The sequence below is a fragment of the Cupressus sempervirens genome, chromosome 8, assembly GCF_028749045.1.
Source record: "Cupressus sempervirens isolate cs-2001-9-10 chromosome 8, ASM2874904v1, whole genome shotgun sequence".
Classification (NCBI taxonomy): Eukaryota; Viridiplantae; Streptophyta; class Pinopsida; order Cupressales; family Cupressaceae; genus Cupressus; species Cupressus sempervirens.
This window is the reverse complement of record NC_143125.1, coordinates 51501621-51523782: the sequence shown is the minus strand read 5'-3', so window position 1 is coordinate 51523782 and position 22162 is coordinate 51501621. Positions and strand designations below refer to the sequence as shown.

The 22162-nt window shown below is 38.0% G+C and overlaps 1 protein-coding gene across 1 annotated transcript in view; it reads left to right on the top strand.

The window, feature by feature from the left end:
* Positions 1-607: 607 nt before the first annotated feature.
* LOC149541568 (uncharacterized) overlaps positions 608-22162 on the top strand; it is a 58010-nt gene continuing 36455 nt past the window's right edge. The window contains exon 1 of the mRNA XM_089796776.1: positions 608-1002. Within this exon, the coding sequence (XP_089652902.1) occupies positions 686-1002 (317 nt within the window). The 5' untranslated portion in view covers positions 608-685. The remainder of the gene's footprint in view (positions 1003-22162) is intronic.

The following is a 22162-nucleotide window of genomic DNA, read 5'->3' as shown; positions in this document are numbered from 1 at the left end:
CGCACACTCCCCAGTCATAGCCTCATCGCTGCTCTCCCAGTGGTGGTTTTGATGGCTGTCGCTACTCGGCCTCACCTCCATGGAAGTTGGACTCAGGTTGGTCCTCGATGGCTCCTCTTGCTGCCCTTGATGCGGGTTGGCAGTCTACACAATGAGACTCCAAATGGGCTTTCCCTCGGTTGGACTTAGCCATTTCTTCGCCCAGGCCAAAGGTAGATAAAGATGTTGATGCTGCTGCTCATGATGGTTGGGCTCCCCTTGAGCCAACCACCAACTCTAAGGACTTCTGGGCTTCTGATGATAAAGATCCACCTTCGATTGACACTGCTCTTGCAGTTTGAGAGCTTTTTTCTTTTTGCTTATATATGTTTTTTTAATGAATAGTTGTTAATCTAGCTTTGTGCTGTTTGAACTCGTGAGGTGATCTTGTATCCCCTAGTCCCTTTTTTTGTGAAAATGTATCTTTAAATTATAAGTAATGAAAAAGGTCTATTCATAAAAAAAATATGTCCAAACAACAAAAATTGATTAAAATATTTCATAACACAAAAATAATTACAAAAGATGTAATAAATTTGGAAAGCAACAATCACAATTAATTAATTACAATCACTAACCTTGCGGATGCAATTCATTTTGAGAAACCGAGTCTATCTACTACTCCACTAGACGTTTAGAAGAGGAAATGGAGGGAAGTACCAGTAAATCTGAATCGATCCCAGTTACCAACTTGTTGGGATGCAAGCAAAGCCAAGAAGAGGTCAGTTCATTCGTAACTCATATCGCCAACACAACGTCTACAACCCAAGGAAAAGGAATTAGTCCCATCCCAGAAATCAAAGTCTATCCAGCTCTACTCAAAAGAGCAGCATGTGAGTACCACAACTACAAACACCTGGGTTTATCGTTCTGCTTTGAAGATTCTGTACTGCAGGCAATTCATGTTTACAATGGTACTCATGGGTTCTCGGTCTGCAAGGCTGAATTGCCTCTTGGGATCAGGTGATTAATTTTCAATCCCTCTTTTAATTTTTCTTGTTTGATAAAAATCTAAAAAGCTCAAGTCACTTAATCATATTATTGTGTTGTATTCAATGCCTTGTATTCAATGCCCGCTTATGTTTGAATTAGGAAAAGTAAAAACTTCTGTTAGACGTATGTATGAGTATCTGTTGATTCGGGTTGAATAATAATTTTTCCACTTTCTATCCCTGGCACTCTTTGAGTATGAATATAATTGTTTTGGAAATAATTATGTTTACTTTGTTTGCGTTAACACTTCTAATCACTGAAATAGTCCAACATCCACGACTGGATGTACCAGTGAAAAGCCCTCCTCTGAGAAAAGCCCTAAGCCACAACAGGGTTTTTAAAAGAACCGCTGGTATGTCTTGTCTCCTCACCTTGGTCCTGGTCTAGTTGGCAAGAATGAAACTGACTTTAAAGCCAAAATGAAGAGTAATTTGGTTGTTGGCAATTTGGCAGGACCAAAACCCAGGAACAAGGATGAATTGTATGTGCCTTATAAAACTGAGAAAACCGTGTTGGATGATGATGTTAGTTTGTGTAGTAGCAGTCCTCCCCTTGATCACAGTGGGAAAGAGCAGAAAAACATGCTCACGACTACTAAAGTGAACAGAAATGAGGCCTGCCCTGGAATGTGAAAATTAATATTGCAATCACTGATTATCAATCTACCTTAAAAGATTATTTAACTGTCAAAAATTAATTCACAGCTAATATTGAAAAATAACATAATTGCAACTTCACCAATAAAAATACGGAAAGAAATTTGCAACACAATGACACAATATTTTCAGACAAATTGTTCCTAGAAAAACCCCTAAGGGAAAACTAGTTCTATAGATGAGGAATTATATTAAACTTCAGCAAATCAAGAGATACAAAATTCCTTGCCTCTTACTGGCAGAACTTCGAGAACTTCCCAATTTCTCTTGTTGATATTTCCCATTGCTATTCCCAACACTATCATTGCATCCTTGCTAACATTGCAAGACTATTTGCTATCACTGCAAATGCTTCTTCAACTTGTGTTCTCCAAATGCTCCTTTGACCCCCTTTTATACTACTTTTGTTGGAAAACCAACGGCCGAGATTGATTCTCAGTCAACGGTTGACATTAAAACAACCCAACAATCAATAACAAAATCGGTTTCTAGTTGCTTCTAAAAGTGGTCAATTATTTAACAAATCATTGCCCCTACTCTAACAAATTAGTTAGGAAAACAATCATTAACTAAATAATCACATATGGACAAACAGCTGTCCAAGCTAACAAACTAACACTCGCTCTTAGCCAAGAAGTTGTTCTACATGACACCCAACTAATATTTGAAGTATATGAATTTTGCCTTCCCCAATACCTTAGTCAGAATGTTTGCTACCTGCTCCTTTGTAGGTATGTATTGTAGTTGAAGAATCCTTTGTTGTACACAATCCCTGATGAAGTGATATTTGACATCTATATGTTTAGACCTATGATGAAATAGTGGATTCTCAGACAACTTGATGCAACTCTGATTGTCGTAGTGTATCATAGTAGTCTCAACTCTCTGACCAAACAATGCTACTAGCAACTTCCAAAGCCATATAGCTTCACATGCCGCCATGCTAGCTACTATGTATCCTGCTTCTGTTGAACTTAGAGACACAAACTTTTGCTTCCTATTGAACCAAGAAACAACTCCTAATCCCAAACTGAAACAACACCTTGAAGTGCACCTTTTGTTCCTTGTACTTCTTGCTCAATCTGCATCAGTATACCCTATCAACCTGATACCTTCACTTCAAACATATTTGATGCCATACTCAATTGTACCATGCAAATAATGCAAAACATGCTTAGCCATTGTCCAGTGCATTCCCTTTGGTTCAACCATGAACTGACTAAGAGAGTTTACTGCAAGTGCTATATCTGGCCTGGTGTTGACCAAATACATAAGTGAACCAATCCTTATATAGTGGCCTATATAAGGTGGGATCTACATCCTTTTCCCTAATGTATCTATCTTCCTCCAGTTTGTGATCATGGGTGTAGACATGGCTTTGCAATCCTCCATCCCCAATCTCTTCGAGATTTCAATGCAGTATTTCCCTTGACCAAAGAAAATCTCTCCATCTGTTTGCCACACCTCCATGCCTAGAAAGTAGTGCATAAGTCCCAAATTCTTCATCTCGAACTCTTTTGCAAGGTCTCTCTTGCAATCTTCTATGAGCCTTAGTGAACCTGTAAGAAACAGGTCGTCGATATAGAGAACAAGAATGAGAACCTCACCCCCAACCACCAAGTAGTATAGGTTAGCATCCACTTCACTCTTCACAAAGCCCATTTCTTAATGGTATGTATCAATGCACTCATACCACGCTTTGGGAGCCTACTTGAGTCCATACAAGGCTCTCGTCAATTTGTACATGTGGGTCTCTTTGTTGTGTGCTACAAAGTCGTCTGGCTGCTCTATGCATACCTTCTCCTTCAACTCACCATTAAGGAATGATGTCTTGACATCCATTTGATGGATTTGCCATCTCATTTGTGTTGCAAATGAGATCACAGCTCGTATAGATGTATACCTGGCCATGGGAGCAAATGTCTCCTCATAGTCTATTCCCTCCCTCTGAGAGAACCCCTTTGCCACGAACCTTGCCTTGTATTTCTCGATGCTACCATCTGCACCATGCTTTATCTCATAGATCTAGCTTGATCCAACTACTTCCCTATCTATAAGTCTAGGCACTACCTCCCACACATCATTCTACATTATTGAGGAATATTCCTCAACCATAGTATCTTGCCATACTTGATGTTCTGCAGCCTCTTGATAGCTGGGAAGGCTCACTATTTACCGACTGACTAACTAGTGCCACATAATCATTGAACTTAGCTAGTTGGCTCCGATGTCTAGTACTCTTCCTAGGAGCTCCCACAAACTCCTGAGTATTCCTTTGTGTATCATGAACCTCATGGTTCCTGCTGCCAACTGTAGAGGATGAAATATCAACCTCTAGGTCTTCTTGATGCATTTCTTGTTCCACCAGTTATTCCATATTCTGTGAATCTTCACCACCTAAGCCTACACTTGTATTGGTAACTATATTTGAGCTTTGCTGCCCTTGACTTGGCCTTGGAGCTTCTGCAGGCTGCTCATTCTAATCATCTGTTGGTGAATTCTTGGACCTTCTAAATGCCTTGTCCTCCATGAACTTGACATCACATCGAACAATAATTCTTCTGGTCCTTGGAATAAAAATCTTATATGCCAAAAAGGTTTCATTGTACCAACAAAGTACCCCCTCTCTGTAGTCTGATCCAACTTTGTACATGTATCATTTGGAATATGACAATATGCCAAACTCCCAATATCTTGAAGTGACCAACATCTGGCTTCTTCCCTGTTAAAGCTTCCTTTGGTGTCATCTTCCCTAGTACCTTGTGTGGAACTCTGTTTTGAATGTAAACTATTGTACTACATGCTTCTTCCCATAAGTAGCGAGCCATTTCCTGGTCATGTAGCATAGCCCTTGTTGCCTCTGATCTAGAACAGTTCTTCCTCTCAGCAACTCCATTTTGTTGCGGATTGTAAGGAACAATCCATTCTCTCTTGATTCCTTCTGTGGTACATAAATCCTGAAATAATTTCCTTTGTACTCGCCTCCATTGTCTGATAGAAGAACCTTTATTTTCCTTCCTGTCGAGTTCTCCACAAGGGCTTTCAACTCTTGGAACTGACTAAAAACTTCATCCTTGGTTTTCAAGAAGTATATGTAGGTCTTTTTGGAGAAATCATCAATAAAAGTAACATAGTACTCATATCCTTTGAGAGATTTCGTTGACATTGGTTCACATACATCAGAATGTACTAGATCAAGAACACCCTCAGATTTGGTGTCACTCCTTGGAAACGATGCTTTTGCAAACTTCCCCAACACACATCCCTTACATACATCATCATGCTCTGTGCTCACCTCTGGAACACTTGTCACTATCTCACGAAGCAATTTAAGTGCTCCATAATGAATATGACCCATCCTTCTATGCCATAGCTCTCCAAGATCTCTAGGATTACTGCTGCTCATGAGTGTCTAAGAGTATCAAACTGCAACCTATAAAGGCGACCACTCCTAACTCCAATAGTTATGGGTGATTTCTAATCCTTATGCTTGATTAACACATGTTCCCCTCTAAAGAGTACTTTATACCCCTTATCTTGAAGGACAATTATGGAAACCAAATTCATACCTAAGCCTGACACATACAATACATCATGAAGTGGAATTGTCTTTCCATTCTCCCTCTGAAACTGAAGTCCCTTTCCCAACTGAGTTGAGTTTGAACAAGTTTCCCATCTAAATTTAGATATTGGTGTTCTCCTCCTTATAATCGGAGATTTACTCTCTAACTCTTGTCGTATGAAATGACGCCCCACTATCTATATACCAAACACACTATGAGGTTGAGCTAACCATACAAGCTATGAGTGCAAACTCATCTTCTATTCTAGTAGAGAGCTCTTCTGCACTTGGTGAAGCTGCCACCTGCTTCTTTCCTTTCTTCCTTTGCGAGCAATTACTAACATAGTGGCCATACTTGTGACAACTAAAGCACTTGATCTTAGACAAATCCTTCTTCTTTTTCTCACTTTGTGAATTCGGTCCTTTGCTAGACCCGTTTTTTGCTTTCCCTTTTCCCACTAGTGCAACGTTCTCTTGTTCCACCTCACTTTTCTAACTCTTGTTGGCCCCATTGACAAGACCTAGTCTAAACTCCTCCTGAGTGAAATCACTCCATAATCGATCCTAACTCGGGAAGGTGTCTCGTCCACTGACAACTTGAACAAAGACACCTCACTGCTTAGTAAACCCATTTAGGGCTATTCGTACTAGCTCATCATCAGTGGGACTATCTCCAATAATTGCTGACTTGTCCTTGACAAGTCTAAGCTTGGTGAGGTAACTTGTGACGTCTTCTCCCTAGTTCATCCAGGTATTCTTCAACTTTTCTCTAAGAATCATCTTCCTATTGGTGGTAGCATTCTGGCATAGATTCAAAATGGTGTCCCATATTTTCTTCGCTATATCTAGCTCTGAGATATTTGGACAATATGGTTCTTGACACCATCAAGGATTATCCTCCTCATCTTGGCATCGTCCTTATATGCTACAAGCAGTGTTGCATCCATGGGTATAGCTACAACATTGGTAACATAGTCCTTGATAGCATTCTCTTCCAACAATAAAGAAAGTTCGGTCTTCTAGACACCACAATTGGAGGCACCATCCAATTTGTCTTGATCTCTCAAACCAACTGAAGCCATTTCACGGGATAAAAGCAGTAATAAATCTAAAGAGATCAAACTAGGTTTTATAAACCCTTAATTTCTTTCCTAGGGCAAAACTTTTCTACCCTCAACACTACTTTGATACCATGTGAAAATTAATATTGTAGTTACTGATTATTAATCTCTTATCTTAAAAGATTATTTAACTGCCGAAAATTAATTCATAGCTAATATTGAAAAATAACACAACAGCAACTTCACCAATAAAAATATGGAAAGAAATTTGCAACACAATGACACAATATTTTAAAATAAATTGTCCCTTGAAGAACCCCTAAGGGGAAACCAGTTCTATAGATGAGGAATTATATTAAACTGTAGTACATCAAGAGATACAAAATTCTTTGCTTCCTATTGACAAAACTCTGACAACTTTCCAATTTCTCCCGCTGATATTCCCCACTGCTATCTCCAACGCTATCACTATGTCCTTGCTAACACCGCAACACTATTTGCTATCATTGCAAATGTTTCTTCAACTTGTGGTCTCCAAATGCCCCTTGACCCCTTTTTATACTACTCCTGTTGAAAAACTAACGGTTGAGATTAAAACAACCCAACATTCAATAACAAAATTGGTTTCTAGTTGCTTCTAAAAGCAGTCAATTATTTAAGAAATAATTGTCCCTACTCTAACAAATTAGTTGGGAAAACAATCATTTACTAAATAATCACATATGGATAAACAATTGTCCAAGCTAACAAACTAACATGGAAAAATAAGAACAACATTGAGAACCCTCTCGAAAGCACAAAAAATGAGGAGAGAAAGGAACCGGAGATGAGGAGGATGACCAATTGAGTGGTGTTGATAAAGAAAAGGTTAGAAAAATAAATAATAAACACTATCCTTGTACTACCTGCTACTTCAACCATAAAATGATCAATGTTATGCAAACATGATGGCTTTTCTCAAAAGAAAGATCAAGGATTCGGAGGAATCGGAAGTCATTTTTCTCACTCTAAGCAGCAATGCCTAGAGAGCACTGCTTCAAGCATGAGATTTTTTGAGGAAGAGTTTACCAGAACCAAAAGGAATAAGGGAACTCTATCCCATCTCTTTAAGGAAAGGGAGGCAGCTTGGGATTGGGCCATTCTCCCTCCAAGTAATTTGGATGAGTGAATGAATTTTAATATTTTGTGTTGGATGCGTTGGTGTCCAGTTTTGGTAATAGGTTCTTTTCTGTGTTGTCTCCTTTTTTCTGCTTGTGTTAGTAATCATCCTTTTGGTGGGCTTTTTCTTGTATACCTATTTTGACTTTTGCCATTAGGCTTTTTTTAAAGGCAGGGATCCTCATTTTTGTCCTTATTTAACTAAAACATTTCTAATCACAATTCATTTCTGGAAATAGTACAATCTTTTCATATTATACCTATGTTTTGTTATAGATTGATTTCCAACATTATATTTTAATTTCCATTACATACCCTTGTTTGGCTATCATGACTTTCTTAGTATAAATATTTTTTTTTTGTATTATTAACCACGTACTGTGATCTGTTGGTTTCAAGTAATATCTTCTTTTTTTGGTGTTATATAAATATACGGTTGTCTATTGATTTGGGTAGTACAGTTCTTATTTTTCTTGTTCTACCTATGTGTTATTGAGTTTTATGTAAGGTATTCTTAATACAAGGAAAACTAGATCCAATCCTGGAATGTTTCCTGCCAAAATCTAAGCTAACAACCTTGTATTTAAATATGCATTTAGTATGAACTAGGAATTTTGAATGTGTTGTATCCATTTTATTGTTGAGTGGTTTGTACGGGTTGCTTTGAACAATGAGATTTAATAAAAAGCAGGGGTGACTTATTATCAAGAGATCCGGTTCCAATGACATTATCATAATCATGATCATTTATCCACTCTTTTGCTTTGGTTAAACTCATGATAAATGTACATATGTAGGTTTTGTAAGTAGGTGATTATTTTGATGAGACACCATGATAAGCAAGAATTCGCTCATTATAATTTGATCCTATTAGAATCTAGTGAAAATTTACTTGATAAATCACTATGAAAGATTTTCTATGTTGTTTGGGTACTCAGTATGATGAGCTCTGCTCAGAATTTTGTATTCATTATACCTATGTACTGTTGGTAAATTGGAGGATTTTTTATGACAACAAGACCCAGTCATAAGGGATGCTTAGTAGAAGAGGCTCAATTCTAAGCTTCTGGACATGTCTATCAAAATCTAGTGAAAGATCTTCTATGTGGAATATGTGCATAACTAGATTGAAATCCTGTTGAAATATATCCATTATACACTTGCACTCTTGAATGGTAATAAGGGGGTGCTTGTTATAACAAGATTTACTGGTAGGTATTGGGTGCTTATTACAACTAGACGTAGTTCTAATTTGATAGATGTATTGCTAGCCAAATCCCAATTAGTGAGTCGTTTATGTTGAATTTGCACTGAATAGGACACATTCTGGCTATTTAAGGGAATCTAGTAATTATTTCTAGTACTTTTTTTTTTCTGTTTAGGATGGTAAATTTTAGGTGAGAATACGAGCTACCTTAAAAGTTGTCTTGATAGGTTTGAGCCATAGCAATGACGGAGAATTAAATTTGGGTCCTCTTCTTATTAGTGGTACTCATTTCCATTAGATTGTACACCTCAACTGCTTGGACATGAGCAATTATGTCAATGCGAATAGTTTAAATGCATTGTTTGGAACATCAGACACTGGCTATTGCTATTTGATCTGCATTCTATTGAGAAAATGTGTAGGTTGGGCAAAGTTTTAACTACTGTACATATCGTCTAATTTATTCTGTTTGTTGATTTGGAGAGGGTATTGTACACTAGCATACAAATTCATCAAAATAGTAAATTCTTAACCCTGTTTTTAATATTTTTTAGGTTTCTGTAGTGCACTGTTATGGAGATTTTGTTTCTGGATAACTTGCATTTGGATCAGATTGGTATTAAATCAGGTTTTTGTGTTAGCTGCTATATGGCATTTTGTGGTGTGCCAATTTTGCAGATTTATTAGTGCAGAGAAAACTCCTTCTGCCTACGGATTTAGATTACAAAACACAAATCACCAACATAGACTCTGTTACCTATATAACACTTCAATTGCAACAGGATAAATGATTTTATTCTTATCAAATCTAGAGAGACAATATAACAATTATGGCCTGAGAAAGGCCTATATTTCTCTAATCTTTCCACTCTTATTCTCAACTTTGCACAATTCTCACTACAATTTAATGCTCACATTTGCCATTCCCTGTAGCTTCACTCAAAATATTTATTCCTCCCTTCTCTCACTAGCTCGCCATTCTTTCTTTCTTCCTCACCTTCACCTTAATCAACCATAGTGATTTGTTTTGTTCTTGCGTGACAGCTACCATTCTTCACGCTATGCTTGGGTTATCCTTGAGTCTTGACCGATACCACACACCACTAAAAAAGGCAATGTTGTTGAGGTATTCAACCTCCTCGGTGGCTTTCACTCTCTCCTTATTACCCTCTTACCTCCTATTACATTCCATTTGTCTTGGAGTTGGGCATCGATGCTTATCCTCGACATTGCTCTTTGTGTCCTCACAACAATCTAACGGGGTCTTTCTCATCTTCCCAAGGATTTATTTATACCCCTGTGGCTCCTCAGGCTCCCTCCCATATCCCATACTCTTGTTCTTTACTTTGAGATTGGGGGGCAACTTTTCTTCTTCTCCTACTTGCTTTGTCACGCTCTTTCATTTCCTTGTATCAATGCCTTCCATTCTCATCTTTTTTTTGGCAATAATTGACTTAGAAGCATATTTAATCTTCTCCATTCATGTAGCTCTGGGATATGTTTTATTCCTTTTGCTTCCTAGTTCATCAATGCACATGTTTTCTCCTAAATTATTTGTGCAATTGTGGGTGATGCTCAACAACCCAAGTCTAAGATTACTACCTTTTATTGGCCTATAATTGTTTTCCAGCCAATGCATGGTTTGGTAAGGAATGGAAACTTGCCAGGAGAAAGCTAAGAGAGTCTAATAAAACAAGCCTTGACATCAACGTGTACAAGCAGATCCTAAAGAAGAAAAAAACTGTTTTCATGTTCACAAGGAGAGAAGATCAAATCTTTCTTGGTAAAAATAACCCAAAACTATTTTGGAAAGAACTAAAACCTAAGTTACCGATGCTGATTCTGATGTTGATGCGGGTGCGGGGTGCTGATGCGCTGATGTGTGGAATTTTCTTTGGGATTTTGGATGCGTTTGGGTGTGTCCATGTGTGTGTGTACTAAAATTTATGTATGCAAAGAAATGCAAGAAATATACAAAAATAAACCATTCCATAACATGATGCTTCACTATTGATAGTTCAACCTCAAATCTACTAATCAAATTCAGTCATTCAGAATCATAAGGATTCTAAAAAAAATCCACATTCTCATCATCATCAATTAAATACATGCTAAAATTGACATCTAAAATGTGTTTTGGCTGCGGGTGTTTTCTAGATGGGCCTGGATGCTTCTTGGATTCTTCTAGGAAGCACATCCTGGACCTATGGATTCTTGCTGGATGCGCTGTAGTGCATCCACCAAGAACCCTCAATCCCAGGATGCGCTATCAGGGAGAATCCGTGCAGCATCGTAATGCACCCAAGCATCCAGACGCATCAGAACCAACATCCGGCCATTTCAGCAGAGAATCGGTAACTAAGACTAAAACCAAGAAACAAACAAACTAAAAATATTATTACTGCCACTCAGTGTTTTGAGTATGCTAGGAAACTTTATGAAAGAGAAGATGAGGTGGACATGCCACCCTTGGTCAGCAATATGAAAGGTCTTTTCATTGTGTAGGAGATTGAGATGGGTACTAAGAAGTCGAGTACCGGAAAGGCAAAAGACCTAGTTGAACTTCAAGCAAAGTATCTCAAGTGGGGCATGAAAACTCTTGTACCACACATTATGAAAATCTTCAATAATATCACCCAATATGGGTTTCCTAGAGATTGGACGATTAGCCTTGCTATACCATAAGAGCGACGTTGTTAATAATCCCTCTAATTATAGGACAATAATTATCAACCCTTTTTGCAAAACTTTTTGGCAGCATGATAGAAAACAAAATCAGCGAATGGGCTGAGGAAAATCATAGTTGCAAAAGGGCAAGCTGGTTTTGGGCCAAAACACTTGAATGTTGACCATTGTATCACCTTGAGTCACATTATTGAAAAAGTGTGGGAGAGATAGGATGAGGTTTTTTAGGCTTTTGACATTGTCCCTAGGGACAAGCTTTGGCTTAGGATGGAAGAATTGGAGATCCCAATGAATCTCAAAGCTGCTGTTCATAGGATGTATGAAGAGGTGAAAGTCAAAATCAGAACTTCAGATGGCATTTTAGAGTGTTTTAGGAGCGATATAGGGGTCAAACAGGGCTGTCCTCTTTCACCTACTTTGTTTGGCCTATATATCGACAAACTTGAAGAATGGTTAGACATACAAAATGGTGAGGGTATCCAGTTAAGTGAATTTTAATAAGACTACTCCTTTATGCAAATGATCTCATTATGGTTGCCAATTCTGCTCATGGTTTGCAAGAACATTTGCTCTCGCTTGAGCACTTCTACAAAATGGTAGGGATGCAATTCAATATCAGTAAGACTAAAGTCATAATTTTTCCTAAAAGAAACAAACAACATTAGCATAAGTTCTATTTTGAGGGTAGTGTTCTTGAGGAAGCTACGAATTATAAATACCTCAGGATTGACTTCAACAAAAATCTAATATGGGAAGGTTGTAGAAAAAAAGAAGTATTTGTAACATCCACTTTTTCCGGCCTTGGTTAACAACTAGCATATCATAGAAATATAGTTACTACTTCATATTCATGGGAAGGCAGTTATAACAGTTATGTTCATGTGAATGAGATTAATGGTTACAATCAGTTTAACAGAAATTTCATAACTAACAATTGATAGCATCATCAATAAATCTAAATAAAGAATTTGAGTTTTACATACCCCAAATTTTGAAACCGGAATCCACTTAGAGCAACATCTGCAAAACTCAACTTAATCTGCATATACCACTTAGGGAACAAATAGTCATACCACTATATCATAATGAAAACTACGATTCAGGCATCAAATACAACTGCATCATAATGATAGATACCGTCTAGGGCATCAAATACCATTGTATCATCCTTTTGTCTTTCCTGTTGCTAAATATGGCAATAACACACAATTTAAAAGATACGTTTATTTTCATTTTCACGTAAAAGGACAATTATAATATCCATCAAGTAGGCCTATCTCAAGCATATAAATATAATCCATGTCGATTTGGAAGATCAATTGATCTAACCGGTTACCATTTACATTGACGAGAAAAGCTGATTTTATTGAAGGAAATAACTAATTGAACAATATAAATCAATCTAACATATCTTCAACGTGTGATTTCAAATATCATAAAAGTAAAATACCTGTTACCAACAGATGTTGAATGCATAACTTATTTCTGTCTTGTGCATGTCTTGGCATTTGGTGGAGAGGGGAAATATTGTTAGGGGCTTTACCTCCCAACCGCGGACCCTTGAGTATCTCCACACAATCTCAATCGAGAAAGGTCCTCCCTACTCAGAAATAGACATGGAACACCTTGTCCATCCACCTAGCATCCTGGTACTAGAGTATCAATCCCACCACTCGACTAGGCACCGAGATCTAAACATTGGTCTACCATGAGCTGACTCGGTATATACAATTTTATCATTTTATTACTTTCATTTATCGACATATGTTTGGTCTTGCAGGGTTTTCTTCTCCTCCCCACCCATTATTGCTTGACCCTTCTGGCCTTGGGTGTAGCCTAGGAGATTTCGAGCCATGTATAATGCAAGTATCATTTTAGCAATTCAAATTTGTTTCCATTCAAACTGATCTTGTCTCAGAGATATATGTTGAATACCTCTGTACAAATCAGACCAATGCCTTACGTAAAGTAATATTCATCCATGCTTGCTTCAAATAATCATGCACAAAATATGCCATTAGCAATGTGATCACTTATCACTTAAAGTGAAGACAATTTATAGTTGTGGGTCTATATTATCAGTAACACCCAACAAGTAGGGTAACAAAAGATACTCCGAAATTTCTAATAACTCCTTTAACAACAATATGTGGTTAATTTTCGACATTGTTGCTTCATTCATGATCAAGGATGGATAATGATAATACACCAACTAATTTACATTATTGATTCTTCAACATTTGAGAACAAAGAATATATGACAATAAATCATGAGTAACAATCGCATGACCTGTAGTTGGATTAGTGCTGTGTCTAGTAGAACTTGAGAACAATGAGTTGCAATGCGATTATTGTTATCTGGGCCTACTAGCAACATTGTGTAACTTCTTGCCAAGGGATCCAAAAGAATTAACCTAAAGTTTTACTAAGTTTGCCAAACTTTTAAAAAAAAAAAAGTTAAAGATAATAACTTAACAACAACAGTTATAACATAGCGGAAGCAAAACATACAATCACACATAAACAAACATAACAGATTACATTCCTTAAGGATCCCAAGATGTTGAGTCAATTTAAATTTAATTAATACCAAGTCTAACAATTACCACATCCACATGAAAGAATAATTAAAAGTCCAAAGTCCATTTTAATAATTTACATTTGTTCCGAATGCCACTTGGCAATAAAATTCGGAATGCTTAATCATCCACTGTACATGTCACAGGGTATGAAAGGCTAAAAGAATATACATTTATGAAAATAGATTACATCATCCCTTTCGGATCCATCAAACAAAGTACAATACAATGAGTGAAATCATCCTTCATAAAGATATAACCATCTGTCATAATATGCAAGAATAGGATGAAAAGAAATGTAGACAAGGAAACTCCAACCATGGTATCAATGGACGGATCTCAATGGTAAGAGTAAAAAGCACTACCACCCGATTGCATGGTAACCCAAAAAGGCCCACTCCCACCGCGTTAAGGAGATAGTCTCAAGTCCCAAACAGGTTATCAATCCAAAAATCAAAAGTACTCTCTAAGTCCAGAAAACCCTAAAATCAATCTAACTCAAAGGTTCCAAGCTAAAACTGACATCTAGACCCAGAGGCACACAAAGACATGTGGTAAATCTATACTGCTAGTGGGCAAGTGTCATCACACGAATCAACGCTAGGGTTACCCGACTAGTCTTTTAATCCTTCGGCCCCCTAGTGACTCTATGCGGCACTAGTATCCTTTCGTACTGACAAGGCCTACTAACGAGTCAACTCTAAGGTTACCCGACTAGTCTTTTAATCCTTCGGTCCTTTAGTGACTTTCTGTGGTACCAATATCTTATTAATTCATTTTAACCCATTTAATGAAATGTTATCACTTATTAAACTACTTACAATGAGTTACCCTGGCAGCCATTTTGGGCCCCAACCCCCATTGCAAGCCACTTCCCAACTTAACATATAGATTACCTACCCTAGGCTCATAAAAGTAAAAATCAAAGCATCACAATTTTCACCTCAGTCCTATACAAGTGACTAAAAAGTATTAAAAGATAATTCACAATAACACATCAGTTCTCTACGAGTAATTGGAAAGTATTCCCAAAAATACTGATCGAAGGCTCAAAATGGTTAAGTCAAATATGTCATACATTCACCTCAGCTGCACACAAGAATACTGGAAAGCAATAATGAACATTAGATCAACTCACATCATACAGCATACCAGACACATTACCATGGTTGAGTTTGAAAGATCAAAGATCAATTCAGTATAACATCACAATCACAGAACCCCCAAGCCTTTGGTAGACGTCCTGGAACTGGTCAACACTCTAGTCAACCCAAAACCCAAAGTATAAACAACACACAGATAACAGAGTGGTCTCATAGTCTACTTTGATTTGAAACATGTAGTTAACAGTAAGGTTTCAATTTTTGTTCAATGTAAGTTTTCAAGTATATAAGATTCTTAGTTTACCCTACCAATTAACCTATTCATATATTTAAATAATACATTGTTGGTGAACAGATTTGTCATTGTAAAATTGGTCCAATGGAGTGTATGTGGCAAACCGTTCACAATAGTTGGATAGGCCCTTGGTATGCAACCTTCCTCAGCGTTTAGAGGGGCAACTCACTCGTATGATATAATTTTGAAGTTTTTCAAATAAAAGTGAAATCAAACTTTAAAAGATAAATAGAAAGCCATTGATGACAAATGCACCACGCAACTTCAAAGCTTTCTTGGACTAACTTAAAACCACTAATAACAGTAATCAAGATCTACGCTTAAGAACTATTATTAGCACAATGCTGATCTGAAGATGCATAAACATCTGCACCATACCATGAGAATGCTCACTGCAAAAAGAATCAATATTTCTGACAATTTAGATTCAAAAGAGGAGAACTCAAATTGCACGTTCCTTTATTTTCTTGCACAAGAAGCTAAGAAGAATTTTTGATTACAAAGACAAAATTTGTACATACTTTACAAATATCATCTTCTAATCAAGATTTTAACATAGTGCTCCCTTTTTCTAAAGTCTTAAAATGTTCCTTACAAAGCCAAAAAGACTCCTTATATAGACACAGAGGTTAAGAACTACCTCTTCATGGTTAATAACTATCTCCAAAATACGTAATTTTGGAGAGGTTAATTAACCTCACTAAAATTAACCCCAATATGAAAAACTTGTTCTTTACAAGGTCATACTAAAAAGACATGAGATTTGACAGAACCATCAAATAGGTAGTTTCGTGGACATGAGAGTGTAGATTTCCTCTGATCTGCCCATGGCCAACTTACTAGCAATTTAACCTTGAAATCTGTGCACGTTTAAATCACATATGCTAAGTGCCCTTCCTTAGGGACACGTCTTTTTAAGGGATTTGATTTGAACAATTTGGTGTTCACTAGTTCTGCATCTGAATGAGCTGAGCTGGAAGATTGAGATTCTTCACCAGTAGCACCTGAGCTTTTTGACAAGAGATGACATAGAGCTCTCTGAATATATAAATGCTTCATTGGCATAATTTAATTGCATTCTAGAATCAGTCATGGTGTCGTGCATGATGGTGCCAATGTTCTGTGACACGGAGATTGGTTCATCATCGACTGTAATATTGTTTTCTAAGCTCAGTATACTTTGGTATAAAGTCTGATTATCCCTGAAATTGTACATCTTTAGATTGAAGTGCAGTTGATTCAATGGAGTCTGAAGATGTCTCCTTGATCATTTCTCTTGATACGGTTGAACCCTGTGAATTAACCTTGGAATGTCCCTTTGGCTCATTGTTGTTGTCACAAACTTGTATGGAAGAAACATTTGTATGCACTGAAGTAAGTATTCCTTTTGATATAACATATATGGAACAAAGTGTTGGGACTGTTCTTGTAATGTTTGCTGCAATATCATGACGTCTGAATGTCCTCATAATTGCATTACGAGACGATGATCCCATAACAAGGTTACTTATACTTGAATCGGTGATATATTTCACAATTGTTCTTGGCATATGGTCATCTTCTAGCACAACAATTTCGGTTGGTACTTGTTTTCTTTCACAAAACTATTGAAAAGGTCTTAATAGGCTCTTGGTTTTTTAAATTTTATTTCTTGCATATACACATTCATGGCATTACTGCATAAACTTTCGTGCTAAGGCATCTGTTTTCTTTTAGTCGCGGGCTAGAGCTACTTCCATTATTTATTAATCATTCCTGCATCCGTAATGTGACTAGACTTAATGTGGGAAGAGGAATGCTTTTGCATGTGACAAAGCCAATCCGGAAGGGAGAAGAGATGGTCGTCTCTTACTTCAATGCTCTGCTTCCCTAACCGCACCGAGGAGCCATGTCTTAGGCTTGCAGTTTCAAGTGCAATTGCAAGTCATTGTTCTCTAGAGAAATCTCTCAAGGATTCTATCTTCAAGATCTCAAATGCACAATTTGAGACACTACAACTGATCGTGTTTGATTGAATGTCAAGGTGAAAGAGTTGGTTCAATGACAACTGATCATGTTTGTATGAAGGCACTTCATAATGTCCATCTGATATGGCTTCTTATTAAAACATTTGTGCTCACATTGATTATTCAATCCATTTGGAAATGATTTAGTAACACCCTTCAAGATTCAAGTGCGCAGCTACGTGGATTGTCATTGTGCATACTTTTTATCAAACAACTCCCCTGCACCGTCTATCTGCCTGCAAGATGTAATATTGAGAGAAGAGAGTGAAAATAGGTAACGTGCCTTGTCTATGCTCAGACTGTAGTGTGATAGGCGAGCATGTTGAGAGAAGGAGGAAAGTTGCAGCTGAGAGTAAGGATCTTCCTTTATACAGCTCACGTGCATTGTCTTGGCCTGATTGAGGGTGGAAACTTGGATCAAATTTGCTCCTGTGCATTATTTTTGTTTGCAGTTGTTGCTAATCTCCACATTCTTTGTCTATGATTGGGCTGGTATTTGGTCAAACAATTGATGTATCACTAAATAGATATCATGCTGTGCATTTTCTTCTTTTCGTTTTCTCAATTTTTTTCATCATTATCCTGTACATCGAACTTGTGATGGGTTTTGCCTTCACTATCATTTGAACATTCTGACACACAATTCTTGTTAATAGCTTATGCCTCCGCAGTTTCCATGTGTTGAAGCTTTGCTGGATTATCTCCAATTGAATAGTTAGTAATAGCATTAGCCAGTGATTGATCCTTTCAGTTCTCTTCTTTTACTAACTTGATTAGAGAGGTTAATTAACCACCTCCGAAATACGTATTTTGGAGATTAACCTTAACCTTTTAAAAGGTTAATGATGGGGGAGAGAATACATAATTTTGGAGAGGATAATTAACCACCTCCAAAATACGTAATTTGAAGCTTAACCTTAACCTTTTGAGAGGTTAATGGTTAATGATGCGATTGAAAATTCGTTTTTTTGGTTCTTCCATTAACTTGCGATAACTTTGGACTCGAAAGTTGGATTTTGAAAATTCGAAGTGTTGGACGGAGCTGGGAACAAGCCGAAGATATTTGAAGGGCGAAATTTCTCAAGAACTCTAAGAGTAAGTGACTATTTTAATGTTTAAAATGAGGCATATTCCGAGAATAAACATAGCTCAAAAAGGTAGGAATTGAGGCAAATTTTGATATCCGGATAACATACACATAATTACCCTTATTTGATTATAAGTAAATGTTCTAAATACTTTATGTAATGGGCACCCCTGGATGTCCCAAAAAACTAAACCAATTTGCTGAAAGGAATTTTGTCAAACAGTTTGCATGCAACCTCTTATTTCTCCGTTTAATGTTTTAAACCCCTTATAACTCCGAAAATCAAACGTTTATTTGTTTGTTGTATTTCGTGCATGGAATTGGTATCATACAACATAAACAAGAAAGAAACTACAATAATATGCAAAGTGGAAATGAACTGCTGCTAATAAAATGTTATTTTCAGAATTCATAAAACCAAATACATGGCAGATTTAACAACTCACTAATTACTTCAGCAGTATTGACATAATACTCCAGCCCATGCTTTCGAACTTGTTGCTACAATACTTTGTCCTTCAATCAGTCCACTACCTTCGTAATATCATTCCCTCAAAGCGGCATAAGCGTCGGACAAGTAGTGGAGAAGATATGAGCAAAATATGAGCAAAATACCAAATCTGCCTGTAGCCGGAAATGCAACTAAACTGTCTAATAATGAAGCCAATAACAAAGAATTCCAAAGGCCAAACCCCAAGGGAATGACGTCTAGAATGTTACAAGAGAGGATAGACGTCCTCAAATGCCAAGAACGGAGCTGCAACTCACACACCAATTTCTTCTCATATTCAACCTGCCTAATGAAGCCACAAATGCTTCCTTTTATTCTATTTCCAAGGGTTCACTCAACTCATATGGGCAATGTGGGATAAAAGATGTGTAATATATAAAACATATATTAAAATACCCCTTGTCTCCCTTGGGTACACATCACCATAAAATAAATATTAAAGTAACACTTTAATATTTTACAATTAAATTAGATGTTACTTTAATAAAACTTCAGGCATTAAAATGTATTAGCAATCGGACTCCAAATAATGCGAGTGATAGCTCATCGGAAAGCTCTCACCGAGGATTATCGAATCCAATCACCAAAATTGACCTGCACTGTGTCCTGCCGACTTACTAAAAATAGTAAGTATCCCTGAAACTGAGTAAATCAACTTCGTTTTGGCCCAAACTGGAAATGACTAGGCCAAAACACTCCAAGATCCCATTAAACCCTTCGTTAGCCCTCGGGACCATGTAGAACAAGGCTAACGCACACACACTTGGTCAACTGCTAAAATGGGGACATTACAGTCCGCCCCCCTTGAAATTGCTTGTCCTCAAGCAATCTCAGTCCAGCCTGTTGAATAACCTGCTCACTCTCCCATGTAGAATCTTCCTCCGGCAGGTCTTTCCATCTGACCAAATACTCCTTCACTATCCTGTTTCTAAGCTTCCTCTCTCTGGTGTCCAGAATAGCCTCGGGTACTAACACAAGCTTCCCCTCCTCATCCAAAGGGGGTAAATCTGCAGAAGGCACTACACTCTGACCGATGGCTTTCTTAAGCCTAGACACATGAAACACATTGTGCACTCGATTGCCCTCTGGAAGCTCAAGCTCATAGGCGACTTTGCCCACTTTGCGAATCACTCTGTAGGGACCATAAAATCTAGGTTTCAACTTTTCAGCTCCGCTCTTCTTGAGCGATGACTGTCTATATGGTTGTAGCCTCAAGTAAACCATATCCCCTACCTCAAAGCTACGCTCTATTCGGTGCTGATCAGCATACAATTTCTGTTGATTCTGGGCCTATTGTATATTCTCTTTGAGCACTTTCAGGATGTCTTGACTATCCTGCAATAAGTTTTTGGCTTTGGGCACTCTACTATCCCCCAAAACTAAATCCATGAAGCTAGGTGCTTCATAACCATAGAGTGCCATAAAAGGAGTCATCTTGATGGACATATGATAAGTGGTGTTATAACAATACTCTCCCATATGCAACCATCTGATCCAAGCCTTTTGTTGTGTAGTTACATAGTTCCTCAAATATCCTTCCGCCCATTTATTCACAATCTCTGTTTGCCCATCTGTTTGCGGATGATAACTAGTGCTAGGTGTAAGATCTGTACCACACAACCTAAACAACTCTTGCCAAAAAACACTCATAAACTTACTATCCCGGTCGCTGACAATGAATCTGGGCAGCCCATGTAACTTGAATATCTCTCTAAAGAAAAGATCTACCACCTGTGCTGCTGTGTAAGTGGAGGGAATAGCAAAGAAGTGAGCAAACTTTGTCAAGCGGTCCACCACCACATAGATGCAATCCCTTCCCTGTACTCGTGGTAAACCAGTGATGAAGTCCATCGAAATACTTTCCCATTTCCTATCAGGAATGGGCAAGGGCTGTAATAAACCTACAGGAAATGTGTGCTCTCTCTTATTCTGTTGACAAACCACACACTCCCTGACACACCTCTGAACATCATCCTTGAGCCCTTTCCATGAAAACCGCTCTCGGATCTGCCTGTAGGTCTTGAAGACCCCCGGATGTCCAGCTGTGGGTGCATCATGAAATGCCTTCAGTATCGCCTCTCTCAAATGTGATGATGGAATCAAATAAACCCTGTCCTAAACTCTGATCAATCCATCTATCACCTCATAGCGATCATCCTGTATGGTACCTGAAATCAATCCAGAAACCCAAGCATCTCCGACATACTCTGCTATAATCCGATCTCTCCAATCTCCTGAAATCTCTGCCAGAGCACATAAGTGAGGTCTCCGAGATAAGGCATCAGCCACCACATTTTTCTTACCTTTGACAAACTCTATGTCAAAGTCATAAGCTTGCAATTTAGTCACCCATTTTTGTTGCTGGTCATTAAGATCACGCTGGCTCATGAAGTATTTAATACTGTTGTGATCAGTCTTGATCACAAAACGTCCACCTACCAAATATGATCGAAATTTGGCCAATGCATGCATTATGGCCAACATCTCCCTGTCATAGATAGAATAACTTTTCTCAACTCCCCGGAGCTTCCTACTCTCGAATGCAATGGGATGCTTCTCCTGCATCAATACTGCTCCAATCCCATCACCTGATGCATCACAATGAAGCTCAAAAGGCTTCGTGAAATCCGGTAGAGCTAGAACTAGACATGAAGACATTACCTGCTTGAAATGCTCAAAACACCTCTGTGCTGCCCCTGTCCACACGAAGGCTCCTTTCTTGGTAAGATCTGTCAAGGGTGTAGCAATCTGTGAGAATCCCTTAACAAACCTCCTATAAAAATCACATAAACCAAAGAATCCCTTAAGCTGTGTAAGGTTTGTGGGAGTAGGCCACTCTACAATAGCTCTAATCTTTTCGGGATCAACCCGAACGCCATCTGCACTAATGATATGCCCAAGGTAAAGGAGCTCAGTCATGCCAAACTCACATTTAGATTCCTTGGCATACAATGACTCTCTCTCCAGAATAGATAACACCTCCTCCAGATGATGTAAGTGCTCCTCCTAGGTCTTACTGAAGACCAAGATGTCATCAAAGAAGATCAAGACAAATCTCCTCAGCTGCTTGCTGAATACCTGGTTCATACAACTTTGAAATGTAACAGGTGCATTGGTTAGACCAAATGGCATAACCATGAACTCAAAGTGGCCATAGTGACATCGGAAGGCTGTTTTCTCAATGTCCTTTGCTCTCATCCTGATTTGATGGTATCCGGAT